Raw genomic sequence first — 19,239 nt, forward strand, 5'->3', positions numbered from 1 at the left:
CTTGCAGTCACAACACAGAGCCTAGATCTCAAGCCTCTGCACCACTTGCGGCCTCCCAGTTCGCCTCGCGAGGGAGTTAAAAGTGGGCGAGTGAGTCTTGGAAGAAAAGTTATGACCAACCTAGACCTAGACCAACCTAGGTTAGTTATGACCAACCTAATATGCTAGACAGCATATTAAAAAGCAGAGACATTACTTTGCCAACAAAGTTACGTCTAGTCAAGGCTATGGTTTTTCCAGTGGTCATGTATGGATGTGAGAGTTGGACTGTGAAGAAAGATGAGCGCCAAACAACTGATGCTTTTGAACTGTGGTGTTGGGAGAAGACTGTGGAGAGTCCCCTGAACTGCAAGGAGATCCAACAGTCCATCCTAAAGGAGAGATCAGTCCTGGGTGTTCATTGGAAGGACTGATATTGAAGCTGAAACTCCAATACTTTGGCCACCTGATGCGAAGAGCTGACTCATTGGAAAATAGCCTGATGCTGGGAAAGATTGAAGGCAGGAGGAGAAGGGGACGACAGAGGATGCGACGGCTGGATGGCATCACCGACTCAATGGACATGAGCTTGAGTAAACTCCAGGAGTTGGTGATGGACAGGGAAGCCTGGCGTGCTGCATCCCATGGGGTTGCAAAGAGTTGGACACGATTGAGCGACTGAACTGAACTGAACTGAGGGAGTCTCGGTGCAGCTTCGCGAGTTGAGACGGTGAGAACCGGATAGGGAGACAACTGGAGCGCGGACCCTCGACCTGACTGTTCCCCGCTGCGGCCACCAGGGGGCGGGCCTGGCCCGCCGCTCGCGGCTTGCGGTGGTGGAAGGGGGAGGCCCGCGCGCGCCGGTCGCCTTGGAAACGGAGGGCGCGGCGGCTGCCCTGGAGTGAACTGGCCGGGTCCGCCCGCCGGCCGTGCGCGCTGCCTTCGGGTCCACTGCTGTGTATCCGCACCCGGAAGCCGTCCAGGGGAGGTCAGTACACTGCCTAGCCTCCTTGCTCGGCCCCGGCTCCTTCCAGTCTGACTCTGAAGACTTTTTTGAGCATCTCCGCCCGGTACCCACTGGCCCTGCAGCTGGCTCCGCACAAAACGGGCCTGCGGTTCCGACTTTCCGGGGGTCCAACATCGAGTGAAGTGCTGGGCGGTTAGGAGCCGCTAACCTCCTAACCTTTTCACTCAAAAGACACAAAGGGAGGAAGAACTTTTTGGATCCGATCAGAATACTAACGCATCTCTCTTTCCGCCTCACAGTAGAACCCCTGGATACGTTGCTCATTTGCCTTTCTGAGATCTCAGTTCCGGAGAGCAGGATCTGACTTTGACTCAGGTTTGTAACCTTCGTGATGCCCTCAGCCTCTGGCACACAACGGATGCTCAGTAGATTAATCATGCCTTCTGTTCGTATGGGGCTTTATCGCTTGGCAGTTTTCCCAAAGCATTTGAGCCTCATTAATAATCATGACAGGTAGGAAAGATGGAAGAGAAAGCGAGGGTCAGAGAGGTCTAGAGACCTGTCCGAGGTTATAAAACTCCTTCATGGAGGAGCTAGGTCTAGACTCCAATCTCCTTAATGCTCTTCTCGCTGAATCCGCAGTCTGGTGAAAGGCTTTAGATAACAGACGCCGCAAATCTTTGCGCCCTTAGTACCAGCATGGAGCCCTCCCGCTGCAGGAGCTTTATAAGCTCTGGGTGTGGCGTTGATGCCTCTTCACCCTCAGCTTCTTGCCCTGGCTGCTGGCAGCATCCTTCTAAATAGGACGCTTGGCTTCTTTCTTTTATTAATCTGTTAGATTTGTATCGCAGCTTGTTTGTCTCCTCATTCCCCTTCTTACCCCATAATTCTCTGCTGGGTGGAGAGAGTTGAGAAAGCAGTTGGGAGGTGAGAGAACATGTCACATCTGATGACAAAAAAAGAGAGAAAGCTTCCTGTGAAGGCAGAGAAGGAAAAGAATAAGACTAGGTATTTATCAACATGTGTAATAATTGCTCATTGTTTTCTTTCCACCACCCCCAAGACCCAGCCCCAGTTGGCACGCTTTATTCACTGTTAAAGGAGAGAGGTCTTTTCATTCTCCTTCACCATCAGAGTGTGGAAAGTCCTGCATGTATATATGTCCATTATTCTCACCATATTCTCTTCATGGTTATGTTTCTTTTCCAAATTGGCTGTATCTTACATTTTAAAGTTGTTTGAGGCTATATGTATATGATCTATACAAATGAGGTGGGTCTGAAATTTTGTGAGACTAAATTTAGGTGATATTATCACTACTAAGAGCCTTTAAATGCATTCAGGTGTTTTGTTTTTTTTTTTTTTTAAATATATGCTGGAGAGCATTTCCACAACATTTTAGATTGTATTAAAAATAGTATCCTAGCCTAACTGAGAATTTGAATTTAAAAGTCATTTTACTTTCCAATCAGGGTATATACAATATTATGAGCAAATAAATAGGACCATCAGGAAAGAAAGTGACTGTGCATATTATTTGCCAGTCAGGCATTTGAATCAGATCTGAACACCCAGTTTGTGCCTATGGGAGATGGTGACCTATATGTTAATATCTGTTTTTGAATTCCCAAAATGAGTTGCTGAAGTAGTTACCTTTCAGTATTTGGGGAGTTATACTTTGTTGAAGATGAGTGCCTTAATGGTTAGATGTCAGATTGTTCGTTAACAAAGGCTTTTGGAAGTACTGCATTATTACAGCTGTTGTTAGACTGACATTTTATAGCTTGTTAATGGCAAAGCCATGTCTAGACTTCAAGACTTCCAATACTCATAGAGGGATCTTTTCTTAACTAAATCATGTTCTCAACCCCTGATGGAATCTTATTCAGAACTTTTATCATTACTGATGCTATTAAGTAAATATCCACTATTTCAATCTATATATGAAACATTAGCTAGCAAACATCAGGATCCACTTCAAATGTCTAGAAAGGCATTAGGGCAGAACTGCCACTCCCAGCCTCCATAGAACTAAGAAAGGAGTCATTAGGAAGCTTCTGGATATTCATGGCTCCACAAAGTCATGAGGAACTTTCTAGGTATTGAGCCAGGACCCTGAGACCGTGCAGGAAAGGACAGACTCCTTGTTTGGGGGATAATGCAGAAGGTAAAGAATCCTTGCAGTGCAGGAGACCTGGGTTTGATCCCTGGGTCAGGAAGATTCCCTGGAGAAGAGAATGGCTGCCAGCTCCAGTAGTTCTGCCTGGGAAATCCCATGCACAGAGGAGCCTGGTGGGCTACAGCCCATGGGGCCGCAAAGAGTTGGACGCAACTGAATGACTAACACACTTTACAGAGTCAAAGCATTATGGGATAAGAGGATATTTGAAGAAGATGGCTTATTATATACTAAATAGACTTCTTACTTTTCACTGAGAAGCATTTGGGGAATACTTTTTGAAACATTTCCTGATAGAAAATGATTATGGAATAGTCTCTGAAAATGCTGGATACCCAAGTCCTTCAAACCCAGCCTCTTCACCTGCCCTCACTGGGTGTGTGTATTTGTGTGTGGGTGTGCACGTGCATGCACTCAGTACTGTCCAACTCTTTGTGACCCCATAGACTGTGGCCCACAAGGCTCCTGTTTCCATGGAAATTTCCAGGCAAGAATACTGCAGTAGGTTCCCATTTCCTCCTCCTGATCCACTGATAGAACTGGTGTCTCTTACATCTCCTGAACTGGCAGGTGGGTTCTTTCCACTAGTGCCACCCATAATGTGTTATTGATGCCCCAACAGAGTTGGGAGAGGAAAAACAAGCACAAAAGATCATGCCCTGGGGAAGTAGCTCTCTAGCATTTATTACTTGTATGGTTTTCTAAAGCCTTTTAGAGTTGCTCTCTCTCTCTCTCTTTTCTTTTTTTAAGTTCTATTGGAGTATGCTTCTTTCTTCCTATCAGCCTAAGTAGAAGTCTCACCCCTTTTATATTTTATAACTACAGGCCAGAAAAATTGCCACAGACGAACAGGCCCTTAATAGATGTTTGAAGTTACTGACTAATCCGGGCAAGTATTCGTTTGTCAGGAATTATTTTAAGTGAAATCTTCTTGGAGGATAGTTATTTTATAGCTGTTTTTTCTAGAATTCTCACCTTTTCCCGAGGAATCCTCTAGGTGGTCAGGAACTGTAAATCCTTGTCAATGTTTATTAAAATCCCCATTGTTTGTAGGACATTATCTAATGCAAAAGTACATTTTGATGGAATGTCATTAGGTCACTGCAAAAAAGCAACTGTTAAGCAGGTGACCCAAATGGCTTTCTAATTTTCTGTAAAGTATGTGAAACAATGAATCTTAATATAGTTTATGCACAAACCACTTATGCTTAATGGATCCACATTTTCACTCATATTTTATTAAAATCTTTTGCCTTGAGCTGCAGTTAAGTAAGTAACTGTACATTGGTCAGAGAGTCATAAACATAAGAGCCAGGTAACTGAAGAAATTGAGCAAAATGAGGTCATTTTTCCTCCAGCACCAGATGGGTACCACAGGTGGGAACTATAACACTTGATCTCTTCCATATGACTCAGAAAAAAAATTAGAGATTAATGTTATTTGTTTCAGCTTTTAAATAAAATATTTTATAGTAAAAGTTTTTGTTAAACACTAAGTTCTTATAAAAAGCAACCCTTGACAGCATGCTATGGTTTTGTGTAGCTGTTAAGTTAAAAATCCTAAAATAGAAAGTAATATAAAAATACAGTTTTCCTGAAACAAAAGATAGCAATTTTGTTTTCCTAGTGCTGTTTCTGTGAACTGTGCCAGTATGCGGCCTATGGAATCATTCTCAATACTTCCACATCTGAGACGATAACACAATATATTAACCTGTCTTAATGAATTTAATCTTTTTGATATGTCACCTTTGTGGTTTTCAGTTAAAAAGTATTGTAGTATATTTGCATTCACAAACCCTAGAATCTATTAGGATACAGAGATGAACACACTTGGCTAGAAAAGTCTTAGGCACCAAGACTGAACCTCGCTAGAGGTCTGGTTATGCAAACAGCAAGTCTGTAGGGGAAAAGTGTGTTTTTATTTCAGAGAGTGTTTCACATTGTGGATCTGAATGATTTGTGTAGATTGCGTATTCGGTGATCCAAATCAGTGATGAAGGCTGATGGTCAAAAACCACATGGATTCGTCTTTACACCTCACCTCATACTTGGCAGCAGGCAGACATTCTTCTGCTTTAGTTACCTGAAATTTACCAGATTATGCTTCTGGAGCCATAACTAAAGGGGCAGAAATACTTACTAAGTTCTTTCTATATGGCAGACACTATGCCAGGTGCTTTAAATATTAACCTGTTTCATCCTTACCAGTGTTTAAAATAAGAATTTTGTTCTCACTTTACAGATGATGGAACTGAAGCTCAAAAAGATTAAGTAGCCTACTCAAGGTCACCTAGATAGTAGGTGGTAGATCTAGGATTAAAATATGTCTACCTGATTCATCCATCTAATTGTTCACTTGACAAGAACCACATCTACTGTGCTAGGTGGGGAAATACAGTAATGTACAAGAATTACATCACTCCCACTCTCATGGAGTTTCCAGCCATTTAAACAAATAACTACAAAGGTTATGTTTTTCCTACCACACCCACCTAGTAATACATTGAATGCAGGTTAGGTACTTACCTTCTTGAGATCTGTTGTTGTTGTTCAGCTGCCAAGTCGTGTCCAGCTCTCTGCAACCCCATGAATTGCAGCACGCCAGGCTTCCCTGTCCTTCATTATCTCCTTACATTTGCTCAAATTCATGTCCATTGAGTCAGTGATGCCATCCAACCATCTCATCCTCTGTCATCCCCTTCTTCTCTTGCCCTCAGTCTTGCCCAGCATCAGGGTCTTTTTCAATGAGTCAGAACTTCGCATCAGGTGGCCAAAGTATTGGAGCTTCAGCTTCAGCATCAGACCTTCCAATGAACACCCAGGATTGATCTCCTTTAGGATGGACTGGTTTGATCTCGTTGCAGTCCAAGGGACTCTCAAGAGTTCAGCACCACAGTTGAAAAGCATCAATTCTTCAATCAGCCTTCTTTATAGTCCAAATCTCCCATCCATACATGACTACTGGAAAAACCATAGCTTTGACTATATGGACCTTTTTTGTAAAGTGATGTCTCTGCTTTTATAATACACTGTCTAGGTCTGTCGTAGCTTTTCTTCCAAGGAGCAAGCATCTTTTAATTCTATGGCCGCAGTCACCATCCACAGTGATTTTGGAGCCCAGGAAAATAAAGTCTGTCACTGTTTCCATTGTTTCCCCATCTATTTGCCATGAAGTGCTAGGACCAGATGCCTTGATCTTAGTTTTTTCAATGTTGAGTTTTAAGCCAACTTTTTCACTCTCCTCTTTCACTTTCATCAAGAGGCTCTTTAGTTCCTCTTCACTTTCTGCCATTAAAGGGGTATCATTTTCATATCTGAGGTTGCTGTTATTTCTCCCAGGATTTTGATTCCAGCTTGTGAGTCATCCAGCCCAATATTTCACATGATATACTCTGCATATAAGTTAATAAGCAGAGTGACAATATACATTAATAAAAATCCAAAGATAAAAATCTGTCAAGAAAAACTATGATCTTAAAAGATGTGCATTAGTACTTATACCAAATTCTCCAAGTGTTCCTCTTTACCATAAAAACTAAAAACAGTGGGTCTGATTTTCCCTTTTAAAAAATATTATTTTTGATGTTTCTTATTATAACATACAAAAGCAATTAATAGCTGATAAACAGTCACTGGTAATGAGAATACATTATTTTTATCACCCTTATTATTTTGCATTTATAAACCTCTTAACCATTTAAAAAACATTTTTATTAAAGTCCTTATATTTGCTCTTTATAGCAACCCTGGCCAAACCTAGTTTCTTTGGATCCCTGTTCTGACTCTCGAATCCAAGTTTCCTGGTCCTCATAAAAGGTTGTGCTTTTGTTTCATCTTAATTTTTAATAACTAAAAGACATTTATTGAGCTGCTGTTATAGGCAGGGCACTCTGCCAAACACTGTGGAGACATGAAATGATTGAAAAAGTTAAGTTCTTGCTCTTAAAGAAGCTCAATGGGGGCAACAGTTGTTGATGGATCGTTGAAGAGAGTGAATCTCAGAAAGTTTGGGGTCCTGGTCTGGACCTGCTCTAAGCATGGAACTCAGACTCAAGAATCCAGTTGATTCCTGATGACTCAGCATTATGGATGATGTCAGCTCTGGGGATACGGGAGCAATCTGGATGGAAGAGCCAGTTTAAAGTTAAGTCCCAGTAGTGCTTTATATGATAAACACAAGTAAAGGAACAAAGGATTTATTTATTTTTCCTGTGTCTCTTTTTTCAAACAGGTGTTCTTCTTACTAGCTAAGCAACACAATGGAAACCACGGCGAAAACAAATAAAAGGGATATTCAAGATGGGCCGCCAAAAGAAGTCAAATTGCCTATCAGTGAAGCACTTTTAGACTATCAGTAAGTTTAGATTATGGAATCCAAAAGTTCTCATACATAAGTGGCAAGCACTGCTAACACTCACATAACTCCAGCGGAACATGAAGCACTCCAAAGCTGTCACGGAAGCTGGATTAGAGGCATAATTTCACTCTCGTGCTACGTGCATTTTTTTTTTTTAGGTTTTGGCACGTTGGCAGTAACACAAGCCAAGCTATGAAACAGCATTCGTGAATGGGTCTTGGCTCCCTCGCCCCCTCCATTGAATTATTGGTCACCCTCCCTCAAATACACAGCAACTTGCTGGCTTACCTCTTCAAATAGAGCACACCTCAGTTAGTGTCCATTTACAAAAGAGTGAATGTACACACACTTCTCTTCTTCATTTAACTTTTTATTTCTAGACATTCCAATTTGCATTGTCCTCAAATGCCTACAAATGAAAACCAAATGATTTATAATTATTTTTAATAAAAACAGGCTTCCCTGGTGACTCAGCTGGTAAAGAATCTGCCTGCAATGCAGGAGACCTGGATTCCATCCCTGGGTTGGGAAGATCCCCTGGAGAAGGGAAAGGCTACCCACTCCAGTATTCTGGCCTGGAGAATTCCATGGACTGGATAGTCCATGAGGTCGCAAAGAGTCGGACATGATTGAGCGACTTTCACTTTCACCTTAATAAGAATATCTTAATCTTTCTATCCCAGGAGCTGGAGACGAGACTAGAGGTGATACCTGTTGTTTGTGTGTGTTTTATCTAACTGATGGAGAGTAAGCCCTTTGATAGCTTTTGAACTTCAACTTTGGGTCCCGGGTAGGTGTTTTAATGTGTAACACTTAGGAAGTGAATGAATGCATGTCAGGTTTTTTTGTTTTGTTTTTTTTTCCTAATAAGAAGGCACTTCATGCCTATTGAGCAAGTATTTGAATGTTAACCAAATACATGCAGGCAAGTCCTGATCACTAGAGGGCAACAGTGAACAGGCCCACACGGTCCATTCCTAAGGAAGCACGGGAGATGGACGTTAAACACACAGTCCGGTCTTTCCTGAAAAATTGCATACCTCGAAAGAAGATGCTACGGAAGAACAGTGTAGGGTGCTCCGCAACAGCATAACTGAAGGACTGAACAGACTCAGTGCGTGCATGCCCGGTCATTTCAGTCGCAGGGATCAGGAAGAGCTCGTCTGAGGGGGCGATGTGGGAGCTGATCTCGGAAAGAGGAGGAACAGATGCATGTTACAGAGCCAGAGAGTGAGGGCGGGAAAGGCTCATGGAAAAGAGGGCGGGTGAGGAAGGGCGTGTCGCAGTCCAGGAACAGAGAGAAGGCAGAGGGAGTGAGAGAGGGCAAGGGCAGGGTCAGATTAGCAGATCCCCATGGACACATGGGTCTTGGGAGTAGGAGGCCATCTATTGGAGGGGGACAAGGTTGAAACTGGGGAGCAATGCTGGAGACCAGGTCTCAACGACATTCAGGGAAAATCCAATGTCCTTCTTGTGAGACTCCGAGTCTGTATGTTCTTTTTAGAAGATGGTGAGCAAGAGGGTCAGAACACTGACAGCACCCACGGGAAGGGACTTTTCACCAAGTGCCCTTTTATTTAACACTGGAGGTAATATTAAGCGATGGCCAGATTCTCCCTGCGCTCGTTTCGCAGCGTAACTGAAGACTTGGCGCACTTGGCTTCTGAGAGGTGGGCAGAAAGTCCAGCTCCGTGACTGCAGTCTGGTCTCTCACCTTTTCCCCACGGCCCACAAGGATGGCATCCAGCTACAGCTCCTTCTCTCTCCTCTGGGTCAACCAGAGGCCAGTCTTTCTCCTCTTCAACAGAGGTTTCCAAACAGGCAAACATTTAAAAATTCTCATGATCTAGTACAAGGCCTAAGTTGAGCATTCCCAATAAACAGCCTCATGGACTGAACAGCCTGGGCCTTCCCGTGCCCTTCTGGCGACACTTCAGCTGTTCCCTGAGGTCCCAGGTGACGGGACTTTTGTCACATGATGAATAGTCCAGATGCCCCCCTCACCATCTGAGGAAGGATCATCCAAGGGTGCCCGGCAGCATCTTACATTTCTCTTATACAACCTCAGCCCCTAACAAAGAGCTCAGGGCCCAGAGTAGGTTGTCGATGACTTCAGAACAACTGAACTTTTCTTAATCTCTCTCAAGAAAATAAGGCCATAGACCTCTGTGGTTGTTGGCGAAGAACTGAGACTGCCATTGTTGAATCTGCAGAGTGATCACGTCTTAGTCACCCTTTTTCCTCAGGGAATTTGTTCCAAGACTCCCAAGGGATGCCTGAAATTATGGATAGTACCGAACCCTTTATATACTATGTCTTTTCTTCACATATATACCTATGATAGAGTTTAATTTCTAAATTAGGCACAGTAACAGATTAACAATAAATAATAATAAAATAGAACAGTTCTAACAATATACTATATTAAAGTTATGTGAATGTGGTCTTCCTCTCTCTTTCCCTTTAGCAAAATATCTTATTGCATAATACTAAATCTCTAGGTGACGGTGGTTTTTATTTTTTGCTTTATATTTATTCCCCGCTCCCAACCCAGTTTTCTACAAGTATGGACATAGGTATAGCAATAGGTACAGATATAGTTACGGGTTTTAAAAGTATAATAAGTAAGAGTATAGATTCTTTTTTGGAACCCACATTTGTGTTCCTTCTCAGAATTTTTAACAAAATTGCATGGAGGAAGGAAGTTGACACATTACTATGTTAATACTCAATAAACAACCTATAATAAAAATAGGAAAGAGTTTTATTCAAGCCAAACTGAGGGCTGTAGCCCAGGAGACACAGATGGAAGAAGCAGTTGAACTGTGTTCCACTGACTGCAGAATGGGGAGGCTTATGTAGGCAAAAGGGCTTCCTTGGTGCCTCGGTGGTAAAGAATCCACCTGCCAATGCAGGAGATGCAGATTCGATTCCTGGGTTGGGAAGATCCTCTGGAGAAGGAAATGGCAACCCAGTCCAGGGTTCTTGCCTGGAAAATCCCAGGGACAGAGGAGTCTGGTGAGACACAGTCCATGGGCCCAAGAGTAGGACACGAATTAGTGACTTAACAACGACAGCAACATACAGGCCCAAACCACAGTTACGTGTTTGTCAAGAATTAGGGTTGGAATCGGTGAGAAGTAAGGGCTCAAAGTAAGGACTTTGAGGCCATAAAATTGCAGCTGGCTGCCCCTGGCAAAAATATTATTTTGAAAATGGCCAGTGGCATCTTTGAGTTTGATCCAGTTCAAAACAGAGTTCTCAGTGATACAGAAGTGTGTCTGAAACCACATCCAGTGTGGCCACCCAGCTCCTTTTTGAATGCCTGAACCACGGTCACTCCATTTTCATGTTTAAATGCATTCTTTTCTGTCACGGTTAAAGCAGATGAACAATAGATGTTTGACAGGCCACAGGTTGTTCTAGTCAGCATAAAGTTCAAGCCAAATCAGGAGTAAGCCAGGATGACTTCCTCATACCTCAATATGTGAAAATTCCTTCCATCAACTAACATTTTAATAAGGAGGGAAGGGACAAGGTGCCAGACGCACTGCATTAGTGTTAATTCCGTATCACTGTGCTTCAAAACAGCACAATACTCTTTTCAAAGCACTTCAGTGTATATTAAGTGCTCAGTATAAACCTTATTGGTTTATTTTCCCACTTGCTTCAGCATTTAGTGTAACATGTGGGTTACTAGGGCACTGAGTAGATAAGGGACATGGGAAAAGGAAGAAGTGTTCAGAGAACAGGGAGGCTTGAATTCCCACAGTGGCTAATGGTGGGGCGCCCTGAGGCTTAGCTTCCTCTGAAAGCATTAGTCATTCAGTCCTACTCTGTGACCCCATGGACGGTAGCCCACACCAGGCTCCTCTGTCCGTGGAATTCTCCAGGCCAGAACACTGGAGCGGGTAGCCTTTCCCTTTTCCAGGGGATCTTCCCGACCCAGGGATCAAACCCAGGTCTCCTGCATTACAGGCGGATTCTTTACCGTCTGAGCCACCAAGGAAGCCCTGCTTCCTGATAAATTCATCATCTCTGAGGCCCGCGGAGGCTGAAGTGAATTCCCAGGAGAGGCTAGGTGACGTTAAGCCTGCAACTACTGAACGCTCCACAAGGGGGCCGTTGAAGCAGCCAAACATTCAGGGCTCTTAGAATCCACCCCGCCCCCAGGCTTGCTGATGCCTCTCAGACCTCTCCCAACTGCCCTCTGCAGAAGCAACTCAAGGCAAAGCCTAAAGGATTTGCTCATTTTAAAAATGCTTTTTCTCTTCATTTGGAAAGAAAGAGCTTTATTTTTCTCTCTACTTAGTTTCAATTCAGTTCAGTTCAGTCGCTCAGTCGTGTCCGACTCTTTGCGACCCCATGAATCACAGCACGCCAGGCCTCCCTGTCCATCACCAACTCCCGGAGTTCACCCAGACTCACGTCCATCAAGTCGGTGATGCCATCCAGCCATCTCATCCTCTGTCCCCTTCTCCTCCTGCCCCCAATCCGTCCCAGCATCAGAGACTTTTCCAATGAGTCAACTCTTCAAATACATAGAGCTGGGTGGGTGTTGTTATCTCTCTCTTGACAGCTTGGAAACTGAAGTTCAGAGAATTGACTTGTTGAGGTCATGTAGGTAAGAAGTGGAAGAGACAAGATTGAAAAGCAGAGTTTCTCATTCTGTAAATACTCCTCTGTTCACTACACCACAAAGATGCTATATATATATATATATATTTAATAGAGGCAAGGGATTTACATGGGGCTAGTTCTGTTCCTTTATTTTGGTCTCAGATTTAAAGTGGTAAGATTTATGAGGTAATAGAGATACCCTTAACTCTTCAAATAGATATCAAATTGCCTATACCAGAGTCTTTCCATGCTTTCTATATTTTATACCTAACAGACATTCAACAAATACTTGTTTGGTATTTAAAAAATATACTTGTGTCAAGAAAGAAACCTTTTACAGTCTATAGACAAGATGGTATCCTAATGAACTTGACCAATAGGTCAGCCTGGCTTACCCTACTGTTTCAAGAAGCTGTGCTTGCCCCTGTAAAGTCTTTGTCTTGTCATTTTTGTCTGAATGTTTTTGGATTTCCAGGAAGCATGTTTTCTGTATGCCCTTTCCTGGGTTCTTTTTATGCTGAATTATTTATAGATAATGAGAAAGTACAAAAGTTATGACTATGAAATAAAAATGGGGATTGATATTTTTTAAAACTTAAAGTTATCTCTCTAATACATATTTTAGTAAGTAAAATATACTCTTTACAACATCAGTAAAGATTATTATCCCTAAACAGGGTTTTATAGTATATTTAATACTTTATTTCAATTCAAATAGTATAATTTAAAAATTTTCTTTCATTAATTTTTCCTAAAGGAAATAATTGTAACACATTATTTCTGTTATTAGCTGTCAAATAAAGGAAAACGCACTGGAACGATTTATGGCTCAAATAAAGAAACTTAGAGAAAAGAATCAAAAGTATCATGAAAGAGTGAGTATAAAATATAAAGCCAATATCTAATCATTAAACATTTATGCAAATGCTTAAAAATTTTTTGAGTTATAATGAAATGAACTCTAGGAAATTATCTTCTTTAGTGCTTAGACCTGATTAATTTACAATATATTTAAATGTATTTTTGTACATGGGAGGCAAGAGGGAACTGCTGTTTCTATTTATTAATTATAATGTCAAAGGAAGTCACCTTGAATTGTGTTATTTAGATCATGAGGACACTGAATCTTATGTTTAAAAATGTAAAGCTCTGCAACCCCATTTATCTTTTAATTTCTTATTTAACCAAACTATAATCCTGAAAGATGATGCTGTGAAAGTGCTGCACTCAATATGCCAGCAAATTTGGAAGACTCAGCAGTGGCCACAGGACTGGAAAAGGTCAGTTTTCATTCCAATCCCAAAGAAAGGCAATGCCAAAGAATGCTCAAACTATCACACAATTGCACTCATCTCACACGCTAGTGTAGTAATGCTCAAAATTCTCCAAGCCAGGCTTCAGCAGTACGTGAACTGTGAACTTCCAGATGTTCAAGCTGGTTTTAGGAAAGGCAGAGGAACCAGAGATCACATTGCCAACATCCACTGGATCATGGAAAAAGGAAGAGAGTTCCAAAAAAACATCTACTTCTGCTTTATTGACTATGCCAAAGCCTTTGACTGTGTGGATCACAAGAAACTGTGGAAAATTCTTCAAGAGATGGGAACACCAGACCACCTGACCTGCCTCTTGAGAAACCTGTATGCAGGTCAGGAAGCAACAGTTAGAACTGGACATGGAACAACAGACTGGTTCCAAATAGGAAAAGGAGTTTGTCTCTTTCTTGAATTTCCTTCTACTTCTCTGATCATTTCTTCTTTTTCTTTTTTTTTCATTGTTTTTTTTCCCTGGAATAGGAAAAGAAACTACCCTTAATTGAGAGTCCACTCACCAACAAGCAATTCTCAGGCTCTAGCGGGGTGTCTGAGAGTTCACCTCAATTCTGACACTTACCTACCTGGAGATAGAATCACATTCCACAGGTAAAGGGCTCAGTCCCACAAGACCACCCTGCACTTCGGACGCCAGTTACCAGTCCAGGGTGTTACTTGTACATCTGGTTGACTGGCTATAAATCAGGGGCTCGCACAACCCCATCCTCCTCAGGTTCAATTAACTTGCTAGAATGGCTCACAGAACCAAGAAAACCCATTTACTCACTAGATCATTAAAAAGGTATTAAAGGCTATGAATCGACAGTCAGATGAAGAGATACAGAGACCAGAGTGAAAGTGAAAGTTGCTCAGTTGTGTGTGACTCTTTGCAACTCTGTGGAGTTCTCCAGGCCAGAATACTGGAGTGGGTAGCTATTCCTTTCTCCAGGGGAAATTCCCAACCCAGGAATCAAACCCAGGTCTCTGACATTGCAGGCAGATTCTTTACCGGCTGAGCCATCAGGAAGCCCCTAGAGAGCAAAGTACCAAACAAAGGAGCTTCTGCCCTTGTGGAGCTTGGGGCCTGGCACAGCAGCACATGGAAGCTGTCTGGGAAAGGACCAAAAGATGCTCCTTTTCCAGGTTTTAATGGAGGCTTCATCACATAATCGTGATTGACTAAATCCTTGGCCAGTAGCAGTTGATTCCACCTCAAGTCCCTCTCCTGTCCCTAGAAATCAACATGAGGGACTGCAATCCTCTAATAACTTGATCAGTTCTCCTGGCAATCAGGCCCCCTCCCTTTCTCTCTCCCAGATTCAAATGTCACTTTCATTAACATAAACCCAATTATGATGGCAGAAAATTCCATGGGTTTTGGTTACTGTGGGCCAGGAACTATGGTTGAAAATCATTTAAAAAAAATACCATAAGAATATATCTAAGAAATACAGATATATATTTATCTATATATATATATTTATATCATAAACTTATCATATCTATTTATGGTCTTTGGAAGGGAAGCTATGACAAACCTAGACAGTGTATTAAAAAGCAGAGACATCACTTTGCAACAAAGGTCTGTCTAGTCAAAGCTATGGTTTTTCCAGTAGTCATGTACAGATGTGAGAGCTGGACCATAAAGAAGGCTGAGTGCCAAGAAATTGATGCTTTCAAATTGTGGTGCTGGAGAAGACTCTTGAGAGTCCCTTGGACAGCAAGGAGATAAAACCAGTCAATCGTAAAGTAAACCAACCCTGAATGTTCATTGGAAGGACTGATGCTGAAGCTCCAATACTTTGACCACCTGATGCAAACATCTGACTCACTGGGAAAGACACCGATGCTGGGAAAGATTGAGGGCAGGAGGAGAAAGTGGACAACAGAGGATGAGATGGTTGGGTGGCATCACTGACTCAATGGACACGAGTTTGACTATCAGGAGACAGTGAAAGACAGAGGAGCCTGGCGTGCTGCAGTCCTTGGAGCCGCAAAGAGTTGGACCCAACTTAGTGACTGAACAACAAAGAAATACATTTTGGTCACCTGAGTGACCAAAGATATACATACATATATTTCTTATAAATGACAGTATCACAACCACACACTAAAAAGAAAAAAATGTAAAAACTGGTGAAATAGAAATAAAATCTCTAGTTCAATTAATGACATTGTACCAATGTCAACTTCCTGGTTTTGATGCTGTGCTCTCATTAGATAAGATGTTACCATTTGGGAAAGCTGGGTGGACAGTAGACGGGAACTGTGTGTCCTATTTTGGCAGCTTCTATTCTTGTGAGTCTAAAAAAGTTTTTAAAAGGCCATGAGATGGCCTTATAACAAAAATAATCCTTCCTTTGTAGCTCAGATACTAAATCTCCTTTCTTCTATTTATAATATGATAATTAGTCTTACCTCAAATAATAAATTTACTTCACAAGGTAAATGTCTTTTTTTAAGCATATTGGTGGATATATTTAAATTTATTTTTCAGTATATCACTCAAAATAATTTTTCAGATATAGTGAACTTTGTAACACTGTCAGACACATTTCTTTTCTATTTGAAATTCATACAGGATTTGAAAGTTTAACATAGATGTTATTAAATGCATATGGCCTTTTAGATTCTTAGGAATACATAAGAGCTGTCAAAACTCCCTATGGACATCTCATCTCCAGTTTTCTTCTGAAGTTTTTTGTTTTGTTTTTTTTTTTTTTGGTCAGCTTGTTGTTTACCTCAACTTTTATTAACACCTCAGGGAGCTGTGGGCTTCCCAGGTGGCAGAGTGGTAAAGAATCCCCCTGCCAATGCAGGAGACACAAGAGATGCGGGTTCAATCCCTGGGTCAGGAAGATCCTCTGGAGGAGGAAATGGCTAGCTACTCCAGTATTCATGTCTAGAAAAGTCCATGGACAGAGGAGCCTGGCAGGCTACAGTCCATAGGGCTTCAAAGAGCTGGACACAACTGAGTGCACACACATACACATACACACATGCACACACACACACACACACACACACACACACACGGAGCTGTAATGTTCAACAACTGTTGATTGTTTTTGACAAGCCAATCTGGAAAAAGGCTGTTAAGATACTGGGTAAGCTCTGAGTCAGGGCAAATAAAGACAAGGCTTGCCAATGGGATTTTCCAGGGAATTACCAGATAAGTCAACTAATGGCCCTTATTTAGGAACTTGGCTTTGCAAGAGTTCTGCCTCTCTTACTTCTCTCCCCAACCCTCAGCCACAGGCTGCTAGATTGCTGGATTTTGCCATAATTGTGGGGCTACTGGTTTTTAGGGTAAGTTTGAAATGCCACAAAACTCACTGTTCTTACTAAGATTCAACCATTTTTCTTGCGTAAACACTCCCTGGAAGTTACTGCAAAGCCTTTAATTTCCAGAGTTCTGAAAAGTTGATTTTGCCAATTTTTGCCAATTTTTTCTCATTGCCTTTATGAAGAAGCGGATTTTCAGCAGTCTTACTCCACCACTTCTGTTTATGTCATTCTCTACAAGATTTTACAAAATTAGAAGGAAAGAAATTCAGTTTTCAGATATATATCATATCATGAATTCTTTGGTACTAAAAATTCTTCAGAGACAGAATTCAGATACTTTAGAATATTGCAAACAAAAGATCAGAGACGTTAAACTGTGGGATTTTGAATATCATATTTTTTTCATGTTTATTTCTATTTTTTTAAATCACTCAAAGCCTGTCCAGTCTGTCTTTTTGTTTTTTGGCTGTATTTATCATTACTGAGCATCATAAAGTTAATTGTTTGTTGCTTTTGTTCAGTTTATCAAAGTTTTACATTAAAATTCTAAAGCACTGATATGACAATCATGTCATACAGCCTGTGGAATGACTTAAAGAGCATTAAGTTTACATTAAAATCCTCTCAGGAGTTTATTAAACTAGTGTCTATTTTGCTAAACAATTTTAAGAAATCAAATTTTTCAGCCATCAGCTTTAAAGTTTGTTGATTCAATATTAAAGACCTGAGTTTTAGTAGGCTGCAGCACTATCAATAAATCACAAATATTTAGATTATCAGAAAAAATTTGGCTACCCAAAGTGTGGGTTGTGGGCCAGCAGGTTCGGCATCACCTGGAATATATGAGAAATGCAGAATTATAGGCATCGTACCAAACTTAATCAGAATCTGCATTTTTAACAAGGTTCCCAAGTGCTAGGTATACACATTGAAGTTTCAGAAGTATTGGCTTAGAGAATCAATTTTGAGAAAGAAAATATTATTACAGTAGAGTATCTATGAAGGTTGCTGCTGCTGCTGCTAAGTCACTTCAGTCGTGTCCAACTCTGTGCGACCCTATAGACGGCAGCCCACGAGGCTCCCCCCATCCCTGGGATTCTCCAGGCAAGAACACTGGAGTGAGGTGCCATTTCCTTCTCCAATGCATGAAAGTGAAAAGTGAAAGGGAAGTCGCTCAGTTGTGTCCGACTCTTAGCAACCCCATAGACTGTAGCCCACCAGGCTCCTCTGTCCATGGGATTTTCCAGGCAAGAGTACTGGAGTGGATTGCCATAGCCTATGAAGGTTAAGAGAATAAAAACATGAATATCAGAAATAAAATACAATATTGAAAAACTTATAGTAAAGAGAATGTTAAATTATAGGAAAATAAGTAATTTTTTAAAGTAGTATTAGAATATTTTAAGTATATACATTTTGTTAGGTTTAAGAAATTGAAGGAAAGACCCCAGGGAAGTGGGTATTAAAACTTAAAGGGAGAAAAAAAAAAGGAAGGCTAAGAAAAGTACAAGAAATATGTATTAAGTTCACACACAATAAAATATTTCTACATATACATAATAAACTAGCAAGGGCAAAAATAAACTCTAAGTTGATTAAATAAGAAACATGGAAACATGGACGGGATATTCACAAGAAGAACACAGTTCATGTTTCAAGTGTGGAGTATTGGAATGGTGAGTGATCATCACCCCAGAAGAGAATTAGGGTCACTTGTGAGAAAAGCAAAAAATAATGTAAATCCCACAAGAGCAGTACTTTTGTCTGTTTTGTTCATGGATATATGCCTAGTGTCTAGATGACTCCTGGCATATGGTAGATAACTCCATAAATATTGAATAAATGAATGATGTTTCCTAGAAAAGAAAGATATTGGTGGGAGTTGAAGAAAGTGACCTCTGAAGTCTAATTTTAATGTTCATTGATCCTATGATAGGGCGATAGGCTGGCAGATTATTAACACAGGTTTTAAAATGGACTGTCTCTTCAGTGATTACTGCATTGATGGATTTAATTTTGAGTCTTCCATCTTCTACATGCTCTTTGGAGATACTATTGAATAAATTATTTCATTAACTATTTATTTTTCAAGCCTCAGTGTGTGATCCTGTTTTGAGGGAAAACAATGGAGATACTTCAGCAGAGGTAATTAACAACTCTTTGATATTCACGACAGAATAAACGCTTAAAGGATGAACAGATTTGGCACATACGGAACCTACTAAAGGAACTCAGTGAAGAGAAGTCAGAGGGATCCGTAGTTGTAACAAGAGAGGAGGTTGAAAACGCAATGAAGGAAAAATGGAAGTTTGACAGAGACCAGGAACAAAACTTGAAAGGTGATTTAGGAACTTAGAAAATTATCATAAAGCCATATCAAGTTATTTCTTGAATGTATCAATACTTTTGTCTCCTAATATGTTCAAAATGCCATGGACATACTTCAAAGGGCATCATTACTGCCACAACCACAAACCCACAAATGTAGGTAAGTGGGCGAGAGAAGGAAATAGCAAAGTGGGTGGAGATAATG

The 19,239-nt window shown here is 41.1% G+C and overlaps 1 protein-coding gene across 1 annotated transcript in view; it reads left to right on the top strand.

The window, feature by feature from the left end:
* Positions 1-849: 849 nt before the first annotated feature.
* Positions 850-19,239, top strand: part of CCDC83 (coiled-coil domain containing 83) — a 55,787-nt gene continuing 37,397 nt past the window's right edge. Inside the window, exons 1-6 of the mRNA XM_055583504.1 lie at positions 850-967; positions 1,246-1,321; positions 6,870-6,944; positions 7,360-7,482; positions 12,896-12,980; positions 18,883-19,045. Of these exons, the coding sequence (XP_055439479.1) occupies positions 7,388-7,482; positions 12,896-12,980; positions 18,883-19,045 (343 nt within the window). The 5' untranslated portion in view covers positions 850-967; positions 1,246-1,321; positions 6,870-6,944; positions 7,360-7,387. The remainder of the gene's footprint in view (positions 968-1,245; positions 1,322-6,869; positions 6,945-7,359; positions 7,483-12,895; positions 12,981-18,882; positions 19,046-19,239) is intronic.

The sequence above is a fragment of the Bubalus kerabau genome, chromosome 5, assembly GCF_029407905.1.
Source record: "Bubalus kerabau isolate K-KA32 ecotype Philippines breed swamp buffalo chromosome 5, PCC_UOA_SB_1v2, whole genome shotgun sequence".
Taxonomy (NCBI): domain Eukaryota; kingdom Metazoa; phylum Chordata; class Mammalia; order Artiodactyla; family Bovidae; genus Bubalus; species Bubalus kerabau.